The 23,713-nt window shown below is 38.3% G+C and overlaps 1 protein-coding gene across 1 annotated transcript; it reads right to left on the bottom strand.

Moving 5' to 3' along the window:
• Positions 1-732: 732 nt before the first annotated feature.
• On the bottom strand, positions 733-15,582 carry kiss1ra (KISS1 receptor a). Its single transcript, XM_053329457.1, has 6 exons — positions 15,325-15,582; positions 13,069-13,193; positions 3,342-3,477; positions 2,944-3,182; positions 1,308-1,689; positions 733-1,181 (listed from the first exon to the last, which is right to left on the bottom strand). Exons 1-5 carry the CDS (start codon positions 15,578-15,580, stop codon positions 1,309-1,311), a joined length of 1,137 nt encoding a protein of 378 aa, XP_053185432.1. The 5' UTR covers positions 15,581-15,582; the 3' UTR covers positions 733-1,181; position 1,308.
• Positions 15,583-23,713: the final 8,131 nt, after the last annotated feature.

The raw sequence follows: 23,713 nt of genomic DNA, 5'->3' as shown, positions 1-23,713 counted from the left end.
ATCATGATATTTCTGCATTTCTCTTGTCCCAGCTAAGCTAATTGCTGTTGGCTGTATGGCTTCATATCTAGCATGTAGAGAGTGGTACAAACCTTCTCATCTTCTTGGCAAATAAGCAAATACATGTGTTTCCCAAAATGTTCTACTTACTTTGAAGAAGTAAATTCGCTTTTTTCATGAATCACAGATAGGGAACTGTATTGCTGCCACGCAAGAAAAAGAAAAAAGCTTCACTATCACATTATAAAGTGAAATTTAGAGATCTGTCTTCGCACGCCCTAGAAGGAATCAGAAGACCACAACCTGTGCGCTCCTTGATGTGTGTGTTGGTGCTTGTGGACTGTGGTGGCTCATCTTACGTGAGATCAATGAATTACCCTACCGGTCAGACTGATTCATCCTGCTGCCATTCATACTGCTGTAGTAATGAGTCCGACCCTCCATATACAGCCTCATGCATTTGAAGTCCTTGTCAGTGTAAGCATAATTATCACACTATCGTCCACTGTGCTCAATAACAGAAGAATCTCATCATGTCTCAACCCAAACATAAAGTACAACTTAATCAAATAGTGTAAATGAGCCATATTCCCATCACACCATTTCACGTTATAACGTGTTTCACGTTATGTAATGATGTTAAACTTATTACGTTATAACGATACTGATGCTTGTTTCTTTTTCTGGTATGGCAGCAATACGCTTCTGTAGATCGACAATATCTTAAGTTGATTTTTTTTTTTGACTCAACCGTCAACCACAAAATAAGTGGAAAAAACATGTTAGTGTATAGTACATGTAGAGTATAAATTGTCCATTATGAATCAGCATTCACTGTCGTTCTCAAAAATGTGTCCTTCTCCTTTGCTTACCTAAAAACATCAATTGTTCAAATGCTAAATACCAAAACTGGTAACCTTTTCAACCATAATCTCATAGGGAGTAGGACTCCCATGTGCAGTTGTTGAGCCAAAATTTTCCTTTTCTTCACCACATCTATATTTCTGATCTCTATTATTTGGCTGTGGTGTTTGGCAGCTTGATGGATGAGGTTATGTGCCATCACTGCCTAGCCTTGGCAGGGGAACAGGTGACATTGTCCAAACGCTGTTGGTGTCCATCCGTGTTATGAGTCTGTTTCTCCACATCATGTTGTTAATTAGTTGTATTCATTAACATACATTAGCTATATTAATGCTTTCACACAATGAACCTATGATTGGCATGTATCAATATTTCTAATCTCCTTCTGCAGCAATGTCTTGAGATTCACACAATAATCATATATCCCATTGTTAATTGTCAACATTAATTCACTCCATTATTATTGTTGCCTTCCTCTGCTGCAACAAACTTAATCTCAGCATTGGCAGTCCTTGAAGCCATGCTGCTATCTCTGACCTTGTGCTTGAACAAGAACGGGAACGTTTTTCTGAAGGACTTTTGGAAACTGGCTCCCATGAAACCGTAGACTATGGGGTTGACTGAGGAGTTGGCATAGGACATGCAGTTGGCCCATGTCTTGATCTTGTACGTGGCATAATTGACCTGGTAATTTGGATAGAAAGACTGGAAGAGGGCGAATATCTGGATGGGACCCCAGCAGATGGCGAACAGGAGGACGATCACTACCACCATCTTGGAGACCTTGCTCCTGATGCTGATTGTTCTCTCAGACAGGAGGTTGACCTGAGGAGCAGTAGTAGCAAAAGCAAGCTATAAATGCAGCACATAGTATCATATGATCATATGTTAATATGGTGATCTTGTTAGCAAATAGTTAAGACTGATGCATGTAAGTTCAATATCCACTCTGTCTTCACTAACTCATGAGGAAAATATCTCCGCCTTCCGCTTTCCCAAAAGATTCTTAAGGGTTAAAAAAAGTTATTTCTCTCTCATGCACAATGTATTGATCTACAAAATTACCCCGGTGCTATATTTTTCTATTTTTGGCTTGCATGTTGCTAACCTCACTCTTACATACAGCAAGTCTAATACAGAAATGTTGACAGATTGACACACATAGTCATGAAACTTATCGAAACCCCAATTTCTTCATTTAAATGAAATAATAAAGACTGTAGACTTTTACACTTTAAACTTTGTGTGTGTGTGTGTGTGTGTGTGTGTGTGTGTGTGCGTGCATGTGTGTGCGTGCGTGATGTGTGTATTTTCGTTGTAAAGCTGGGCTTACAGACAGATAAATATGCAAAGTTAATTTAAAATGTATTTGTCATCACCTACAACATCACAGTCGACATTAAGAAGCTCTGAATGGCTTTGCTTTAAATACCACTTAATACTGGGAAATGCATGTAGAAATTTGGAGGGATGCTCTTAGGAAATACTCACTAACTAACTTTTAAGATCCATAATTATCTGCAAATGAGGCCCTGGTTCCTTTGCTGTTAAATGCTCCACTATGTTCACCAGATAGTCACTAACTTTGTGTGCCTGCATTTTAATGCTGGGTATTTAGCATAAAGTTGAAGGCTTTTAAGGGCTTGAGAGTGAGCCATGAGAGTGAACCAAAACAGTAAAGTTGTGGGCCAAAAACTGAATAAATGTGCTAAAAGGCACTGCAGAAAATCTCATAAAGCCAAAGGGGGACTGCAGAGCTAGACGATAATGTCACTACAAGCAAAACCTTTTACATAACACATAGTCATTTGTTACCATAGTCATTTGTCAACATTGTTATTATAAAACTAATTATTATAGCTGCTGTAAAGACAGGTGCTTTAAAACACATTTTCAGAGACAGTCAACATCAAAAGCAAGATAATAAATATAAAGGAACAGGTACCGCCAAAGACATATGAAGAGAAGAGAACAGAAGAGTCTTTTTAACATTTAATTTGCTGAAAATTAGTAGCATTAGTAATCATATCTTAAAGTTGAGTCAAGCAATTAAAGGCATGAAACAAACCTTGTCCATACCTGATAGTTGTTGTCTACAGGTTCTATGGTGGGCTGGCCCACCCTCTTCACCATCAGAGTATAGCAGAAGGAGATAGTGAGGACAGGGAGCAGGTAGGCAGCAATGAACTGGTATAGGATGAAAGCCCTCTCATGTGTCTTGGAGGGGAATCTGTCCATGCAGTACTGCCTGGGGCCATACCAGTAACCCTCCTCGATACGTTGGTACATTAAAATTGGTGTGGACAGGATGAAGGAGCCTGGACAGAACAGCAATTTTTCAAGAAATGATTTCTATACACAACTGTTATAGATTTTGTTTCCACTCTGTGGTGAATGAATGGACCAATAAAGATCAAATGCAATGAGAAAATTTAAAAAAATAAAAGAGTAATTTTTATTAAATGAGCAGGACAGACCGATCCAAATGCAGGTGCTGACTATCATGGCTACTCTCGGGGTGCGGTGGCGGAGGGATTTCAGAGGGTAGACTGTGATGTAACAGCGATCTCCACTCATAGCTGTCAGAGTGATACAGGTGGCCTGAACTGTCACCTAAGGAAGACAAAGAAACATATACATAACACATAGGGCCTGATTTACTAAGATCCCAAATACTCCAAAATTTCATAGACAAGGTCTCTCGAAGTTAGTGTTCTTACTGCAATCAAAGCCCCGAACAGAAGACAAGTTTAATTAGTTTTAGAAAAGCAATGTATGCAGCATGAATGTTAGTTAACTCCAGATTCTATGAGTATAGTTGTAGCCCTTTAAGAGCTGTCGCTATTGGGTTTCATCCTCACATAAATGCGCAGTCATGAAAATTGTCTTTCCTGCCACTGCACACTGGTACACCATCAGGACCCGAACTCTGTTCCCAAATAGTCAGTATTTTCTTCAGCTAATGCTGTACAAATTCTACATTTAAATAATAATCTACACCACCTACATTAGCCTATAGGCTACATTTGAATCACTGCTTTCTAAAGCCCAAGGGGGTGTCTTGAAATGTCATATTTTGTCCCAACTAACAGTCCACATCCCAAAGATATTCAGTCTACTATCAAAGAAGACTAAAAAAACTAGAAAATATTTGAATTTGAGAAGCTGAGAAAAGATAATTTGCTATTTTTTTCTAAAAAATGACTCAATGATAAATTGAAGGAGTTGGTAATTCATTTTCTGTTGTCTTTGGAAATTTGACCTTAGCATGCTGATATTTTAAGCATTATTTATACTTTACCTGTGAGCTAACATCCACTTTATGTTGCTATCAATACATCACTGTCTCTCGCTGAAAATAAACAATTTCATGTGGTGGGAAAGGGGATTTACTCATGGAAAGATTCAACTTAACAGGGTGTTTTCAAAAGCATATGTATCAGTTGTACATGTGAATAGCAAATCTGCATTCATTAAATAATGTTTCTGATGGGGCACAGGTGGTCGAGTGGTTAGGGGGCATGCCACATACAAACAGACCCCGGTTCGAATGGTGGCCAGAGGACCTTTGCTGCATGTTACACCCCCCTCTCTCCCTTGATTTCCTGTCTCTCTACTGCTAATAAAGGTCTCTATGCCAGAGAAAAAAAGAAATGTTTCTGATCATTAAATGCCAACGCAGGTTGCATTTCCGTTGCATTTCCTATAATTATATATTTTTTACCACCTTTCCATACAAACCATCACAGCAAGTTGTGTCTTCAGAGCACATATCACTAGTTTAGGTGGCGTAATTGCAGCAAAAGTTTACCACCACCTCTATGATGTGCTTCCAGTCTCAGTTAATTACATTACATTACGAAGTGGAGGAGAAGCTCTAGCAGCTGTTTTGCGCTACTTTTGTTTCAGATGAGCTCTCCAACTCGCCTGAGGTTTTTCTAATGAGCTCTGGTGCTTTTAAAACTAAGGAGCATGTGGGATGAGAGGAGTGAGGGATTGAGGAAACGTACAGAGTAACAGGAAGAGCAGGGACGAGGCTGCATTTGCGATAAGTAGTTTTAATTAGCATAGGAACAAATCATTCAATTTAATTTTTAATAGGGTTCAATGATGCTTGATTCAATTAAACTCAGAGACATCAGTGGAATTAAAATGTATAGCCAAATACAGAATTCATGTTGCTCTGAAACATTCCAGTATGTAGACTTCAACAAAAGAAAGGCCTGACAGCATTGTGCATCAGTCTCATATTTTGACATGTTTCATCCAAAACCAGCCTTTGATAATAAACAAATAATGCACATCACTTTACTTTAGTCTCACATTAATTATGTTCTGCAGTAGCAAGCAGCCTGCACTGGAGATGTTCTCTTTCCATCTCTACACTGATATCAAGTAGAGCAGCATGGACATAACATTTATTTTAATTATCTGAACAAAAATGACATTTTATTCACTTAATTTGCCATACTTGCTTTGAAACGTGCAGTAGGGTGAGAGATAAGGGGTCAAAAGTTCCCTCTATGCTCTGTTCCAAATAGGATCTAATTTTGTATCTACTGTATACTCTTTCTCTCTTTCTCTTCCTACCTCTTATCCATTACTCTGAAGGCAGCACCCATTACCCTCCAAAGGTTTGGAGCATTATCAGTGTTTCAAAGGATATGATGAGAGAGACAGAGAGGGGTCGTGATAAGTTCAGTGGTGATACTGTGAGGAAGTGGATACTGCGATTTCTAAATTTGTAAGGAGCTTGGCACATTAAGACTGCACTACTTTGTTATCTTTAATGCATGTATATTCAAAGGGACTTGGATATCACAGAGAGAATATATTCCGATATGAGCAGTATGAGCACACAACCTCTATTTCTTCTTATTTCTTTTGGTGAGATACTGTAAGGAAACATCAAATGGTGTTTTATAAAAAAATAGGGTGTGATGGTGTCTTGAAAGGCTATGGATGTTGGACATGAGGGCAAGTTTTTCTGCTCTAATATAACAGTCAGGTACCCAAATGAACACTGACACATGTTTTCTTGCTATAATACTTCCACCTTCTCATATTTACCATAAAGAGAGGGGGGGGGGCACAATCAACACCCATCCTGCCCTGCAAACACGTGTTTTAAAGTTTATTTTAAGCTATTATGAAGCCATACTGTAGCCATCCAGATTCATCAAATAAGAAAAACACTGTCCACCCAGATATAAAGAGGGATTTTTTATTTAATTTATTATTTAAAAGACTGTAAATGGGGAAAATACACTTTTTATTTACTTTTTATACTTAACTCAGATGTCTGAAGCCTAATATTATCTTTAGATAAACTTTTAAATACATCTTTGCTTAAAATGTGGCTTGTGGATTTTGTCCCTGATCACTTGAAGTGCATTATGAAGGGGTCTTCCAATGACCAGTATGAACAGGGGGAATGATTAAAGCAAGACAAACATGCTTCAGAAGCCTTCGGTGTACATATGGGCATCTGACTGTTGTTTTAAAATAGACTTGAAATAATTATTTTCTTCCCCTCTTGCCTTCAAAATCCATTTCTAAGATTACTTTTAAACAGAGCGTGAAGTGAATTTGATTATGTATAAAACACAGCTGCAAATATTAGCTGTTTAATTAGTCAATCAACCTAACATTATAATTTTTTACTATTGTCATCGTTTTGAGTAATTGTTTAATAGGAAATGTTCAAATTCTGTGATTTCAGCTTCTCAAATGTGGATTATTTGAAAAGAAGCTGGTCAGGACAAAAAAGACATTTGAGTCAAGTTAAGTCCATTTTATTGTAGTGCCAAATAACAGAAGTTATCATGACACTATTCATATAGAGCAGGTCATTTAAGGGCATCACCTTGGGCTCTACATTTTTAAACATCTTATGACATTTTATAGACCAAAAAGTGAATCAATTAACCAAAAAATGAATTGAAAGAATAATCTATGACAACAATTGTTAGTTGCAGCCCTATGTTTTGCATTGTATGTGTGTCTTCCTTGTTTTATGACCCTTCTATTTGAGAAGGAAGCAGTATTTTTTTTAAATATTTTACTATAGTTGAAAATGAACTTTATTAAATTTATCTTTGAAAAATAAATATTCTGATTTATTCAGGCAGTCACCTTAAATATTAATTAAAAGAAGTATACCATTCAGTCAAATGTGCAGTGGGCATTTAATATAATTTATGTGCTTCTCAGTTTTCTCAAAGATGTAGAGGAGGCATCAGTCTCTCTATCTTTCTGTTCGGCTCCCACTATGTTTCTTTGAAATTACCACCCATTACCTCTCGACTTTTCAACACCACCCCAGTGACCTGGGTGGTAAAGGAAAAGAGCTTCTTGTAAAAGGTGTGAAAAGTAGCAACCACTGACTTTGATTCATTTTGTGCAGATGGATAGTTGCTCATGGTGACAAGAAAAAGGAGACTTGTGGCTCAGCACTTTCAAAGGGATGTACACAATGTGCTGTCGGCATCTTCTCCTACGCAGTGCATGCTGAGTAAAACCTCATGATATATACAAGGAACAACATGTGGTTATTTAGTCTTGGACAAAAAAACAATGATGCCTTACAAGGTAGTCTTACTCATCAGTTAATTTAAAGACAGAAGGCCGACTTGAGGGTTTTTTTTGTCCTGGCTTTCATTTTATCTTCCAAGAACCACCTTTGCCAACAAATGTTGAATTTGACACGTGTTTGCATCTCTTGCAGCAAAAGAAGGATGAGTGAGTCACAGATTAAAAGTTTTCTGCATAATTTATAAACTCATCAGCCTCGATTCATGCAGCAGGCTTTCATTTTATATACTGTAGCTCGAGTTGTACAACTGACAGTTTAAAGCCCCATTAGTCGCCCCAATAGGCTTCAAAATTCATCACATGCCAACAAATGTTGAGCTAGCTAAATCTCTTACCAGAAATTAAGGTAAAAGCAATATCCGTCTGGAGGATGGTACAAAGGAAAAAGCCATTGGGTCATTTATGTAGGAGCAAAGTATTTGTCCTCCAAGGAGTATAAAGTATAAAGATTAGAAAGGCTTAGAGCAATTTGTAGTGGTGGTGAGAGGGGATTTCTTTCCAGCCAAGATTTGCTTTATAGAGTCCATAAACAATCAGTAGTTATCATTCCTGAAATGCACTTTGACATGGGTTGTCACTAACAGTCTCACTCTTTCTCTTATTTTCTCACTAATAATAAGAGAGAAAGAGACATGTGCAAGACTGGACAGAACTGAATTAAGAGGTTAAAACCATGGAAATAGAAAATCAAGATGTGGTGCCATTATAGTGATGTTTTAAAAAAAAAATGCTGAAGAATTAAGGTAAACTACTTGGATGATTGGGGGTTGTATGAACCCCATATGCTGTACACAAATAGAAGTTCATTATTATAGTAAATTAGTAGTGTCAGCATTGTGATTCTCTTTTGGTAAAACATTTTATGAGACCTTATTTGTGACTTGCAAAACAAGGATTGTTTCATTCATTTTCTTGTGGGTTGCTATGGTGACTGAAAACTTGACAGTGTGTTTTGCCTTTAACCACACTGTTTCTTCTTTTGTTAATTTTAATTTTGGATGAGTCAAGGATTTGAGTCTATTTATAAGTTTCTTTTACCACCTTGGAGGCAGTAAGACTTTTTCTAACAGCCCAAAGCCTGTGCAGCTTTAAAAAAAAAAAAAAAAAAGCTGTAATTGACTGACCTAAATGGAGTATTAGATAAGGCAGATTACTGAAGTCTACTTTTTCATTCAAGTTTGTATAATGTTTTCACAAAGCTGTGTGGCTATCAGCTGACCAGTAACATCCAGTCATATTCATGCAGGTGTGCAGTGTGGCTGTTTTACCCTAACACTTCTCTCACTATGCTGATTTGCTCATGCATAAGCTCTTGCCAACACTGTCTACTGCTGTAGCTCCCTCCATCGCCCCATCCTCTTCCATATGGGCTATGTTTTAAGTATTGTTGATTTTAGTAAAATGTAATGTTTATGTATGTTTCTTAAGAAGGCATTAGTTCTCCCAGCAGGATCCTTGAGTTGCTCCTCTGAGTGTTTTTGCTAACTAACAGTTACCACTAAAGGGACACATCATGACCAAGATCCCTAATGCTGTTTCAATGTATGTTATTGAAAGGTTGTGCAACTGGCCGTGAATGATATAGCCATGCAAGTATGAATTAAGTTCCCACAGGTGTCAAATGTTTATTGACTATAAGCTGTAGAGGCCCGCAAATGACAGGAGTTATAAATCAGGTTTTTACAAGAGACACATTATGCTACAGTAGATAATCACAGCTGCAATCCAACTAAACTGTGTAATGGAGAAGTGATACACATAGTGCAGTACAAAATACTTTAATGGTGGCGTATGCTCTTTTCCAAGTCTATACTTATATTCATGCCCCCTTCCCAATGAACCCATCTTATTGGCCAGCTTGTAAGATTTACGGCAGCTTGGAAGGCTACGTAAATAAATATTAGAAGTAGGATTTCACTTTTTTCCTCGTTTTCTTCACACGAAATGGAAACTTTCCAAATACATCCATACATGTTTGAGTCTGAATCTGATCCAAAATATGAAAGAGGAAAATGTGAAAAAGGCTTTGGAATCAATGGCCATTTACGGACGTTTGGGAACAGTCTGATGTTAGTTGGTCAGTTGTCAGACGGTGAGGTAACTGAGCTTGAAGAGCGCTCGGAGCAGGCTGAAGCCTGGCTGTTGATACACAGGGAGCGTTCACATACATTCACATCAAGTTTTGGAACTTTGACCATGTTTAACATAAACATCAGAAATTTTAACAGCTTAAAAAATAACAGAAAATCACAAAAATACATTCCCTTTAACTATAATATTGTTTTGGTTGTGTTTTTTTTACACTACCCTATCTCCTCAAGCTAATTAAAACACAAGTACTTTCCAAGGAGATGGTGACTGTCAACTCATTAGTATTGATTGAGCCCTGAGTCATTCTCTGCTGTGGTGGAGAGGTGATATCTTTATCAGACAACTGTGTCCACGTGAATAATGTAAATCGTGTCTCTTAGCTCAAAATTAAAAATGCTTTTAGCCTTTCTGCTCACCTGGCTCTCCGACTGACGTCTTACCTTTCAATGCTTAAATTAGCCACGTACGTCTTTCTACATTTAAAAGAAAATGTCTTTCTTTTTGTCTGCCTGACAGATCGTCTCCTCCTCCCTTCCATTTGTATAATGGGCTACACTTTATCCCAATCTCCAAATCAACTAGATAGGCTTTTCACATCCATGTAATTAATTTTACAGCATATTCTGGTCAAGCTCAGTTTTACAGAGCATCCTTTTTTGTTCCTTTGAGACAGTGTTGTTTAACATTATGCATTTGAACCTGACAGGTTGCTTATTAACTAAACAGCAGCTGTGGCAACCCTCTTCCTTTATGCCCTCACTGACAGTGAAGCCTTTTTGAGCATTTTGATGCAGATTTAGCTTTTTAGAGTAATGTGTAGTTATTACTTCAAAACTAAGTGACGACATAATTACAGTGTAGAAGAAGAAAGTGATCTTTTAAGATCAGAGTAATGTATGTTTGAATAAGCTGCACAGAAGAAATAGGTTGAAGCCTGTGCTTGTTTTGCCATTGTATGTTTTACTCATGATCAGGTGCACCAATTTGTATTTTTGTGTTAAAGTAGATGTATCATACACATTTCCGTCTATACTTTTAGTTTGGGGCTGTATTGTAATATGATTTACTTTTTTTTTTTTTTTACTGGCCCTGTATGCAGCTCCTTACTTAAGCCTGAAACAGGCTATTTTAGCTCCTGCCCTGTTCTGATTGATGAGACTTCCAGCTGCTTTCACTTCTTTTGCTCACTATTAACTCCAATTATTATGTCTTGCCTTGCCTTGCCTTTTCCATCTGCTGCTTGCTGACACGTTTGCCGAACACACAGACTTACTCGTTCGTAACAAGGTCAGATGGTCCAGCAAAGGAAAGGTTTTGGATTGTTTCTGTGAACTCCACAAGGAGATTGTGTCTTTCCTTCACATGTATAAACACAAATGGGCAACAAACCTCTCAGCGCACGTTGTATGAACAGTTTATGGCAGAAGTGTACTTTCTGTGAGACATTTTTTGGACACTTGAACACTTTGAATCTCAAAGTGCAGGGGTGGAAAATATCTATTGCTGATTTTGTTGAGAGGCTTCGTGCCTTCAAGAAAAAACTAATGGCAACAAATTTGTACTTCCCATAACTTCATGCGTTCATGAGCACAGCACAAAACACACAAAATTGACTGTGAATTTACTGAGAGGCTTCCTCATTCCCCACTGTGGTATTGTAGTTTGCCAGTAACCTGAGGCAAACCCCTGTGTAAAAGCAGAAGAGGTAATGTGTTGTATTGATGAGAGCATCTTTTAGAAGTAATTGATTGCTGTGGAGTCCTCCTTTGCTTTAAAAGAATACTTGCAGGCTGAGGTTGAAGTGGACTTTTGGTTTGCCAATATCAATACAGAAAGTGGCCTTGCTAATGCTGACATTGTTTGGATATACTCATAGTTGTTCCATGCCCAATAAGAAGTTGCATGAGAAATTATGTTGAAAGAGCAAAATCAACAAGAAGCGTGATTTCACTCACTCAAAAATCACCTGTTTAAAGCCTGTAATGCTACCTTGGTGAAAATGTAGTAAGAAGTTATGTAAAATCTGTTTTATCATGATTCAAACAGGACAACATTTTGTTAGTCTGGAAACTGTTTTACTGTTTTCGCCTTTAACAAATATGAATATGGACCTGCTATAAGCACCATATGTCTGCTTTGAATAGTTTTTGATAGTATCATGAAAAGGCATATTTATTGTCAGTCTGATGGCTACTTATTTACTATGTTCATTTTGCATTTATCATTTATGGATATGGGCTGTTTCAAAAGCTCCTGGTGTATGCTTGGAAGTGCTGTTCAGGATATTACAAACAGGCCTACTTCTACTTACCTCTCAGAAAAACGCCTGATGTCTCCTAGGTTTTTCTAACTTTTTGCATTTCTGTAAATGGTAAATGGTAAATGGACTGTACTTATATAGCGCCTTTCCAGTCTTTACCGCCACTCAAAGCACTTTACATTACATCTCAACCCATTCATACACTGATGGCTACCACGCAGGGTGCCAACCTGCTCATCAGAAGGAAGTTAATCATTCATTCTCATTCATACACCTTTGGCGCAGCAACGGGAGCAAATTGGGGTTAAGTGTTTTGCTATCCTCAATCCAGCAGGGAATCGAACTGCAAATCGTCCAATTGGAGGACAACTGTTCTACCTCCTGAGCCACAGCCGCCCTCTTTATGAAGTCTTGTACCCATAGCTTTCCTACCTTTTTGCACTAGAGAGAAATTGATCATAATTATACCATTAAAGTGAACGAAAATGTGCATGACTAGTTTATTCCGTGTAATCTATTGACCATGTACTGGAAGAGTTTTTTATTTTTAATTTGTAGCCATTAATTGACAAGGTATTCGATGTGGCCCATGACCTCAGTTTATTTTCCTATTTGGCTCTCTTGCTGTTGATGTTAAATAGCTCTGAGCTAGAGTGTTGTTTTTATTATGAGGACAGGATCGAAAGAACAGCTTATCATGTGTATATGTAATCATGGTGGCTCTTTTTTACTCCTTTTGATTGAGTTTGGATGTCATTGAATTAGTTATACATGTACTTTGTTGAATCAACTGTCAGCTGTGTATTTATGATGCAGCTTGCCAATAGATCTCCAGAATGTCTTTCCAAGCTGTGAGGTTTGATTTTATATAAACTCTTTTTATATATAAAATCCAGACATAAAAGTAAAAGTGGTCTTTAGGGCCTTCTTGAGACAGTCTGAAACTGTAAAAGGACAAGCTGTGGCATCCTTGAGCGGTTTATAAAGATGGCTTTTTCTCTGACACACAGCTGAGTTGTGAATACAGTAGACATTTAGCTATTGTTATTGAATGTTATTTGATTGTACTTATAGTCTTAATGTCATTGATTTGAGCGGATTTTTTAAATCATATTTTGGTTCTGTTCAAGTTAAAAGAAAATCAGACATGTTTCTTAAATGTTTTTCTGTACTTTAAAATGCAGAAAGAACAGTGAGGTTCTGTGTACGAGAAAACACATTTCTGATATATTATTGTGATAGGAGAGTTGTGGTTTTACCTGCTGTAGAAAGGCAACAAATTTGCACATGAAGTTGCCAAAGATCCATCCAGGTAGAGGATAGAGGGTGGCAGTGAACGGGACGCAGCACACCAAGAAGATGATGTCAGTGGCAGCCAGGTTTGCTGCACAGAGAGAAAACAACACGCAGGATGTCTGGTGTTACTTAACAGGTGCTGTATCCGCAGATGTGTGAAGATTAGGTGTGACTGTAGCTCAATAATGCAGCATACCACCTCTTTTTTCAAAGAAAAATATAAACTATCAGTCTAGTTACTAATTAGAGGGGTTATAGCTTGACATTTTCTCTTCAAAGAATTGTTTGACATTTGGGGAAATATTCACTTTCTTGCCAAGAGCTAGATGTGAAGATTAATACCACAATCATTTCTGTACAGTTTAGCACAAAGACTGAAAACAGGAGAAAATACAGATATACAGATAACAAAAGTCACTAACAAGCTATAGAGATTGTAACTCACTGATTAAACCACTGATCAGTGGATGTGACAAATCAGTGGATGTAATGCACTGTACTGTATGTGTGATACACATGACACATAATCCTTGACATTTCATGAATCTACAGTAAATGTCCTGATAAAAGTAAAAATCACATTTTTCAGAATCACATTCTTTTCATTATCTGACATAAGAACATATTGTAGCATTCGCACAATCAATTGCAATTCAGTGCAATTTCTACTACCACTAATAATAGTTTTTTAAGGTTATTATGTTCAGTTTTAATGACACTATTGAAAAGCTTAATGATAAGTTGGGTAAATTGGGTGCATCTCATGTCAACTATTAAGAGACTAAGCATCAGCATTTGTTTTCTTGATGACAGCATGTCAGGGTGGTTTAGAAAACCATGAATTTCTGACAGACAACAGGTCATACAGATCACCAGCACACACATTCTTACAAAAATAGAAAGCTTGATTTAAATCCACATTCCTTATTCAATATATCAAAATCATATCATACGAGTAGACCCAGAAATATAAATTCATGTTTTTCATATTACGCTAAGCAGAGGATGTTATGATAACCTTGGCAGTGTGATCTGGCTTTCCCTTTTCTCAGTTTCATCTATCATTTTGATAAATATGCCACACATCGGTTCCTATTTGTTTCACTAGCTGATCTAATCATCTTCTAGTCGCTGGAATATAATGCTGAAAGGGTGAGCAGATGGTGCAGGCGCTAATCTAATGTTGCTGAATATTAAACTGTTTGATGCTGTGGCCTTGGGATATTATCCAAGATCAAATTCATGTCACATCTGTGATGCACTATGCAAACACAGACATAAATAGTTTTGACAGTTCAATAAATCACTAAATTGCTCAGATCTTTGTCTAATTTACACACAGGATCTTGTAAATATGTATATTTAAGTGACACACATTTGTTATTTTTATCTTTATCTTTTGTGAACACACCAGTCAATCAATCATCTTTGCAATTCTCCCATGTGTCACTGCTCCATCAGAGGTGCTGTAATTGACTTCAAATACAAAAATCAATCACCCGCATTTCAAGTCAGTGTGCACTGAATACCAGAGAGGATGCAAGACAGGAGAATGATTGATGCACTTTGATTTCTCTTGTTTTACCCATGACAGTGAAACAATTAGATGAAATTTACATATAAATACAATATCAATAATGTACTTTTATCTATTGTTGATTACATTACAATTAAAATGTCCCTATACATTATCTCCACAAAAAGTAACTTTTTGCACACAAAAAAAGAGACATAATTAAGCAGAAATCATTTTAAGCCATGAGCTCATGAGCAATGAAAATTGCTTATTTACACAAACTAGTAAATTGTATTCAATATTAATGTACCTGTTTGATCACATTTTCTCCTCAGGGGTCCTGTCTTAGATACAATTTACACTTAGTTGTGATTCAGCACACACCTTAATGCCTGCCTCATGCTTAAGAGGGAAAAGTGAAACCTGTAATTAATACTGACATTCTCACACATAGCTGTGTGCTAATTGAGCAAATGAAGAGTGTCCTTTTTAACCCCTGGAGGTTTTTTTGAACCCACAACTGACATGCAATGAAGCGTTACTGGAAAGATGAAAGAGAAAGAGATATGCCTCACTACAAGACACATTTTATCCCAGTGATCTCCAGGTCTTGCATTACCTGTCTTTTCACATGTCTCTTCTACAAATCACAAGAAATCTAAAATTACAAAACACATCTGCGTTTGTTACTTTTTTGTCTTACCTATGTAAAAGTTGGTTGCTGTCCTCATCTGCTTGTGTTTGGAGATGACATAAATGACCAGAGAGTTGCCCACCAGTCCTACCAGCATGATGAGGGAGAAGAAGAGGGGGACCAGCCAGGCGTCTGTGAGGAAGGGGTGCTGATCCCCTTCCTCTTCCTCCTCATCCCTGCGTTCTCCCTTAGAGAAGTTTGCCTCAGAGCCGTTAAACCAGAGCTGCTCGGTGGAGTTCCAGAGCCTCTCGGATGAGTACATCATGACAGAATGAAAGAGATAATTGTGAGGGAAGCAAGAGAATAGGTGCCAAGGAGAGGAAGAAATGGCAATTAGGAGAGAGAGTTGATGGTGTGTGAATGTGTGTGTGCATGTGAGGCGTTCAGCCGCTGGATCTAGTCTGCCCCCAGGCTAAGGATAAGAGAGAAAGATGCATGGAGAAAGAAGGGAGGAATTTATATGTGCCCAAGACAAGAGATGGAGTGTAAATCAGGAAAGAAAGATGCATGAGAGAATGTGTGACAGAGGTGGGAAACAGAGTTGCCAGTTAGGAAAAGTTGAGAGACAGAAGGTAGGCATGAAAGGTGAGTGTGTCTGAAGAAAAACTGAATTTAGAGGGACAAACTGAAAAGAAAGGAATGCGATTATTAAATCAAAAGTTGACGAGGTGAATAAAAAGAAGTGTGGGGTTGGAGGGATGGAGGGGAAAAGAAACAGACAAGATGGGACAAATACCCATCAAGTTGCAGAGAATTGTTTAATTCCTTGCAGTCCAGCGCGCAAATATGAACACAAGGGTGACAGTGAAGGAGGATGGAAGACAGACAAAAATGTGTTCAAGAGAAGACGCCAAAGAAAGAAGAGGCACAGGAGAGAGCAAAAAGTGATTATTCAGATCAGGTTGGATGAAAACTGCCCCCTTTCGCTACCACCTCACAGTTTTAAAGCACGCTGTGTTTCATTTTTGGTAGATAGAAGCAAGCCTCCAGGCAGCCTTGGGGACTCGTTCACAAGCAGCAGAATGTATGCTGACAGGACAGACAAGAAGTATCTTCTATGAGCTTGGCCATCAAATACCATCAAATATCCAGCTTCTTTTCCTCGAGTTTTGCCTCTGTTTGTTCCACTGCTGTTTTTCCTCTGTAGGGTGAGTAGAGCTTCTTTTATTCAGTCCATTTGTTCCAACCAGGAGAAGGGGAGAGTAACTTGATTCAAAGAAGATGCAGGGATTCTTTAATCTGTAACCTTGACAAAAGAATGCTTTGTATTGAAAAAGAAAGAAACCTCAAGCATTGACCGTTGTCCACTCTCCCAGCGCAGTGTAGTTTGCCTTGACTTTACTCGGGGAGAGAGCAGAGCGAAAGAGATGCTGACGGCTTTATAGTTAGAGCAAGAGCAAGGACACACAGACGCAGTCGGGAGAGGAGGTATGCGCACACACACACACACACATACACAATGAGTCTGAATGCACGTGGGTTACTGCATGATTCTGGGATAAATGATGCAGGGTCTCCTAGCAACGGTATCCCTCAATCCATCATTTTCTAAACCCAAAAAGAAAGAAAGACAAAAATAACCTCTCTCCCTCTTTTTCTCATTCTGATCCCCAGGGAATCACAATGATTTAACACCTGCAGCTTACATAGATACATACCTTTACACAGAAAGAAAAAAAAATGCAAGGATTTTATTATAATTTTAACATCAAATTAGAAATTCAATGAAATTCAGTAAATCTGTACCCATTAATACCAGAATGTGACATTAAAACATCACCTTGAGATCCTTGAGATAAATATATTCATACCTATACATATATATATAAACATAAAAAAGGATTTGTATGTGTCTGTTTTTTAAAATGAGTTTGTGTGGAAGTCTTAATGCATATTTTAGCAGGCTTGAAACTACATATTTCATACATACAGTAAATCAAATTCAGCATCAAAAAAAAAAAAGCAGTCAAGTAAATAATAATAACTTGTTTTAAAATCATCTATTTTTTTGCGGTTATATGTTAAATTGTACATGATAACTCCACCATGCCTGCCAGCAGGTCTGCTGCCCAATGCAAATGAACAAATGAATTATGCACTACTAGGTCAGAATGCACTGCCAGATGCAAGTACTACTGCCTTGAGCCAAAGCAATAGATGCAACCAAGCGTTTGGTGAGGAATACATCTCAGTCTAGATGTACGATGTATTATTTCAACTCCTGAACATCAATATGTATTGAAAATTCTGGATTCTGAAAGTATGACCAGATTATTTTGATGCAGGTGTTTGCACAAGTATTTATTCATTATACATGTTCATTTACATTTGACATCATCTGACAAGAACAACACAGATTGACCCGGGAGTGAAACTTGTCCTGCCCATACACACAATAGACAGTCACCTAAGTAACTCAAAATCCCAGTTCCCTTTGTCCAGGCTGTAAGGGGTGTAAGTTAGTTAGTTACAGTAGTTAGTTAGTTAGTTAGTTAGTTAGTTAGCTAGCTCTAAAAATCCTCATATAATGATCAATAAGAAACAAAACTTCTAATTCTAGTCTCTTCTCTTCAGAGAGACCAGTGAACCTGCCTGTTTCTATAGCGACTGGTAATGTACCTGAACATTACTGCTAAACTATAGAATTACACAGAATTGCCTTATATAAGTACAAAGTACTTAGTGCTTAGTGCTCTTTTTCTTTCTGTCTAGTCTTTTGAATGTTTAGGCATCAAAAATATGAAATTAACCCTAAACAGCTGTTAATCACCAGCGAGAAGTGTCAAAACCGCATTCAACACAAGTGGAGGGTCACAGTGCCTCCTCTGATGACGCACATTGAGTCAATCAGACTTAGTTGACAGATTTAACTTACGTCACTCTTTCTTCCTGAAAGGAGCACACATAATCTAAAAGAAAACAGATTATTACAGTGGAAACTAAGCAGTTTTGACATTGCATACGCTTAAATTCTAAAGGCAGCATTCTGTATATCCAAAGCGATTCAACACTCAGTACATAATAGTATAGTGTTGCTTGCTGCATTGCCTTGCTGGGAGAAGAAGTCATGGATTACTGGTCATGTGTGCCAGTAGGAACAATAGCAGATCCCTGCACTGGCACACCTGAATGAATTTTTAATGCTGTTAGTTACACAAAGTGACAAATTGGAAAGTCAGTTTGGCTCTTTATATCAAGATCTCTCTGCACTTACAAAATGGTTGACATCTTTAGAACAAAGCTTTCATTCATTGGCAAGTTTGAAATAATTATGTTAAATGTTTTTTCCATTTGGTGAAACTTGACTTTTTCTGACTGCCTTTTTTCATACAAAAACAATGCAATCATGTTGAACAAAGTGGCAGTTGTCTATTGTAGTGATAATGAGACCAGATAATCATGGGTGAAGTAGAGCCTCTTGTTGGATCAGGTGGGTGTTTTGTATACTGTTCAGCAACTGTTTATCAGTAATTGCTGGTATTGTGTGACAGATGAGAACAATGTTTTCTGACATTTCCTCTTGAATAAGCGTAATAATGCAGCCATTAATTACTCTTACATCAATCGTATTCAGTTGAACTATAGCACCAACTGTTTTTTACAGTTGGACACAAAATGTATCATCAACAAGCAAAATTATAAGTTTTAACCAAATCTCATTGTTTGAGTTATAACTTGCTGGCCTGTCAGCTTGGTGAGTGAGCAGTCAATCAGCTTTTAGAGTTGATTTTAAAGTGTCAATTTCCAATCAACAGGACGGTACTGACTGTGCTGCAAAACAACCGTAGGTCTAAAGTAAACTGGGAAGGCAAAAAAATATTGTTCTGTAGTTGAGACTTCCTCAGATCGTGTTGTAGGTACCATAGACTGTATGCTAGGTACATAAAGTGCAGCATATGTGCAATGTTTAGTTGAATCCCCAGGACTGCTAATGTAAACAAAATAGATAAGCATATCAAACCAAAAGCAAATGGCACAGCTGAAAAAATAAAAAATAGTATAGTCATAAAAACAACGTCAAGCCATGCCTGGGATTATGTGGAGGATCTGGGATCTGAGCTCTGAGTGAGGACTGCTTAGGCACTACTTGGCTTTCTCAGGACGGAGCAATTGAACTTTAGGATTCATCAATAGAAGACATAGAAGAAGAGATGGAGAGGGAATGAGTAAACAGAGATGGTGGGGCAGAGAGAATGGTACGGAAAGAGAATAAGAGAGTAGAGGGGAGGAGAGGAGTGTCAGAGGCAAGAGGAGACAGAGTGGAGAGAAAGAGAGCCAGAGCTGCAAAGAGAGAAAATGGTTGACTTTTAGTTGCTTGTTGCAGAAAAGGTGATTGTTTTGTGAGCAGAGAAACACCAGCAGACTGCAGATAAACATTCAAGTGCACATTCAACAAATTGACTTGGCTTTATGTTCTTGATAAATACATTCATTTTTTGGTCATGCATGAATCCAAAAAGCTGATCCCATTTTCCCAGAGCAGGTTCATTTCATAATTTCAGTTTTATATATCCACACTAAAATGTGAGACAGTTGCTATCAGATTTACACTCTCTCATTTTCAAAGGACTCCATTTTGCAGTGTGAAAGATACATTTCAGATTTAGCAGCAAGTGTGGACAGTCTTCATTTAGAGGCTCAGTGAGTACACTGTATACCACACACACAAACACACACAGAGAGAGAGAGAGAGAGAGCACATTATCAGGTTCACACTCATGTGAGCAAAGTAGAGGAAAAATAATGAAAAGATGTCGTGTGAGGAATTTTAAGATTCTCAAGTGTCTTTGTGTGTGTGTGTGTGTGTGTGTGTGTGTGTGTGTGTGTTTGTGCACTTATGATGACCTTTTACACCGGTCCCAAAGGACTGTTTCTGATTTAAAATGACGAGGGCGTATGAAGCACAAGGTCCTCATATGAAATGAGCATTCAGTACATGAGCAGGAATATTAAAGCATGTGTGAGTGTGACAAAAGGAGTGAGAGGGAGAGATGTGATATGCATGGTAAAATGTTTATATACATGCTGGTCTGTGTGTGACCAGTGGTGTTACAAACAAGAAACAAGTATAGTACAGTACAAGTATAGTTATTTGATTGGAGGCAAAAAAACCCAAAACTTTATGTCTCTTCATTTCCACAGTCATTCACTCTGTTATGGAAAGCAGCCACATTGAAGATCAAAGCTTTGATGCTGTATTCACAAATATACCTAAAGCAGGTTTTTGTCTTTTTTTGGAAAATGGAAAAATATCTTCCCATAAATATTTCTCTACACAAAAAGATCTTTTAGGTTATTGTCCCCCCTTTCAAATATAGAAACGATTAATCAAGTTGGAAAAGATTAAAGCTACATTAAGTTGTTTATGACCACTAGAGGGCAGAAAATAGGCTGTAAAAACTGTGTTAACAAGCCTTGAAGATTGTTGTCTTGCTGTGTTTTCAAGCACAAAGCAAATCATAGAAATGGTGCAGTTACATACAAAGTCAAAGAAAAGACTTGTTTCAACTTGAGAAAAACATTCAAGTGTATCGCAGAGCTTTCTTGTTTCAAGAACATACAGAGGGAAGACTGGACGGAAATAATAGAAAGAATCAGAGTTTCTGAGTTCAGTCAGAAACTGAACTGAACACAGACACACAGCGGTCAATCTCGTGCAAATGCCGTGAGTCCAAAATTTGTCTCACATTCTGTCTTAACACAATTATCATCGGATAACTAAGCTAACCATATCCAGTTTCAAAGGAAAGATACAAGAGTGATATCAATCTCCTCATCTAACTCTCAGGACTTAGTGTCAAACTTAATCTTTCAGACACACATGTACACAAACACCCAGTCACGCATACAGGACGTACACAGCCAAACACACTGTATTTGAAAGATAACTACTCTACTCTACTCTACTCTACTCTACTCTCTATACTCTACTCTACATACTCTACTCTACTCTATACTCTGCTCTGCTCTCTATACTCTACTCTACACTCTGCTCTCTATACTCTACTCTACTCTACTCTATACTCTACTCTGCTCTACTCTGCTCTGCTCTCTATACTCTACTCTACTCTACTCTACTCTACTCTACTCTACTCTACTCTACTCTACTCTACTCTACTCTACTCTACTCTACAGATAATACAATGGATTGAATAGACGAGGACACAGTCATAAAGTACCAAAGTCAACAAACCAGATATGGGTGTTTTAATTAAATTCATGTCAATAACAAGAGAATAGTACAACAACACTTCCAAAAGGCAGGGTTTTGCATATCAGCGCAGCACAGCATTTGTACTGAGAGAAGATTAATGCTCCTTTCAGGTGTGGAGTGATTGACGTGCCTAAGTAATTATTTTCAATGAGAGAAGTCCCAGGCCTCTTCGCCAGCAATGTTAGAAACAAACTTGGCAATATGCTGCAAGCCAGCTGGTGAAACTGGTCTGCTCATGGTAGCCTCATTTGCTCTTTCTACTTCTCCATGCCTCCTTTTAGTGCTTTTGCTGCCTTCTCAGGGGCAATACTTCGTACTTGTACGTGCAACTTTGGGGTCAGGATGCCATAAGCATTTTTGATGATATGCCGGGTATGTGAGAGGCAGTAGGCACACATGCACACAAACAGGTCCCGGCCAGGATATGGTCACATCAGATGTCATTGGAGAGGAAAGGCCTTATCTCCCACGACCATTAATGGCATTGGTCCCATTAGTTTAGCTGCTGTCAATGGAGGTCTGAGCATGCCCTGACTCAGACCTCTTCCAGTTGGGGAGCTGGACAGGATATCACTGTCACTGTTCCTGCCAAAGGCTCCTACATCAGTAACTTGGAACATGTAGTTGGCTGTCAGCACTATGGAGGGGGTCCTTTGTAATTGTGGTGTGCAGATCAGGAGTTTAGTAGTGCTTGCAGACCCATGTTTTCCATCCAGGGCTCCTGTGCAGTTGGGGAAATTCCATCTCTGGACGTCCTGAGAGCCAGTCCTCTCTTGTGTGAACAGATGTGAAGTCAGGGAACAGAGCTTCCCAATCTGCCTGGGTCACCGATTCCACTATCCTAGAGACAGTAGAGATTCCCACTCTGTAGCTTAACTTGTTTATATATATATATATATATATAAAAAAGGTTATATGACTATCCTCTTTTCTGTGCCTAATCTCATCTTTCTTCTTTTCTTCCTCATTTTAGTAGCCAACACAGCTAGAAAAAGACACTTGGAAACATGCCTGTAGAGAAAGATGGTGATCAGGTTGGTGTCATAAACCTTGAGGCTGTGATAGGGGAGGCGCTGGACAACTTTGGGGAGAAACTCAATAGCCAAAGCCACCCAGAAATGAGCCCCAGCCAACCCTGATGCCCTGATGCCCAATCACTCTCCCTAGCCACACCCCTCTGAAACAGCAAACACACCAGCCTGATTTCTCCCATCTAATACCCCTGCCACCTCCCTCAACCCAGCTACCTCTAAAATCCCAGCCAGCCCGTTTACAAGTCAAGTTGAGGACAAGCTCTATTTGCAGAGCCTTTTTCCACTGTGAGGTATTTAGACCGGAGGCAGAAGGCGAGACTGGAGATGTTACAAGTTCTCACCAACATAGAGTTCCCTGATGCTGGAAGTAGCATACTCATTGTCTCACTCTCACTCATACTCACACCATGAGGACACAGACTCATTCACAGTGTGGACTGTTATTTCAGGATATTAATTTGTATTTGTTTATTGCTGATCTCTTGCATCTGTTATTCATTGTATTTGTTTGCCTTAATATTGTTTTTGTATTTACACACACACTCACACACACACATTTTCTAAGGCAACTTTAGGTTCCTGATCCGACTTCACAGTTATTACTGATATCGCCCCAGGTTACCATACAGTGATTTTCCAAATTGGTTCCTCAGCAGGGATCCAAATGGGTCACAGTATGAGGGCAAAAGTTTAGTAGTGGCCTACTTACTTGCTCTATCTATTTATACTATATTCTCTCTCTCTCTCTCTCTCTCTCTGTCTCGGTCTCATATATATATCATATACTAAGTAACATGCAGTAACCTTTACTGCTTTCTCTTGTTCATTTAAAAAATAATCTAATGATGACACACCAACTGAACAGTTGCAGAAATGCACTAATGACTGTGTATTCAGTTCCCACATAGTGACAAGATGGTAATTTTTGTTTATTTTAAGGCAAAGATTGAATAAAAAATAAAAAATGACGGGACCCAGCTTGGTTTTTTTTAACTTAATGGGCTAGTGTTGTGCTGGAGTAACCACAATCAGGGTTACTAAAAGCATAAAGGTTAAGAAAGTGTTATTTCTCTTTGGCTGTGTTTTCATGAATTCAGCCATAATCTGTTAAGAGCTTAATGTTTTACTGTCTGTCAGCACCTGATGAGAT

This window comes from Scomber japonicus, chromosome 12 (assembly GCF_027409825.1).
Source record: "Scomber japonicus isolate fScoJap1 chromosome 12, fScoJap1.pri, whole genome shotgun sequence".
NCBI classification, from domain to species: Eukaryota; Metazoa; Chordata; class Actinopteri; order Scombriformes; family Scombridae; genus Scomber; species Scomber japonicus.
Note: the sequence above shows the minus strand (reverse complement) of the source record. Positions and strands in the feature narration are given on the sequence as shown.

Coding starts and splice junctions, on each gene's coding strand:
- kiss1ra (XM_053329457.1), bottom strand. CDS start 15,580: ATGATGTACTCATCCGAGAGGCTCTGGAACTCCACCGAGCAGCTCTGG. Junction 13,194..15,324: donor AGCAACCAACTTTTACATAG/GTAAGACAAAAA, acceptor CTCTCTGTGCAG/CAAACCTGGCTGCCACTGAC. Junction 1,690..2,943: donor CTGTAGACAACAACTATCAG/GTATGGACAAGG, acceptor ACTGCTCCTCAG/GTCAACCTCCTGTCTGAGAG.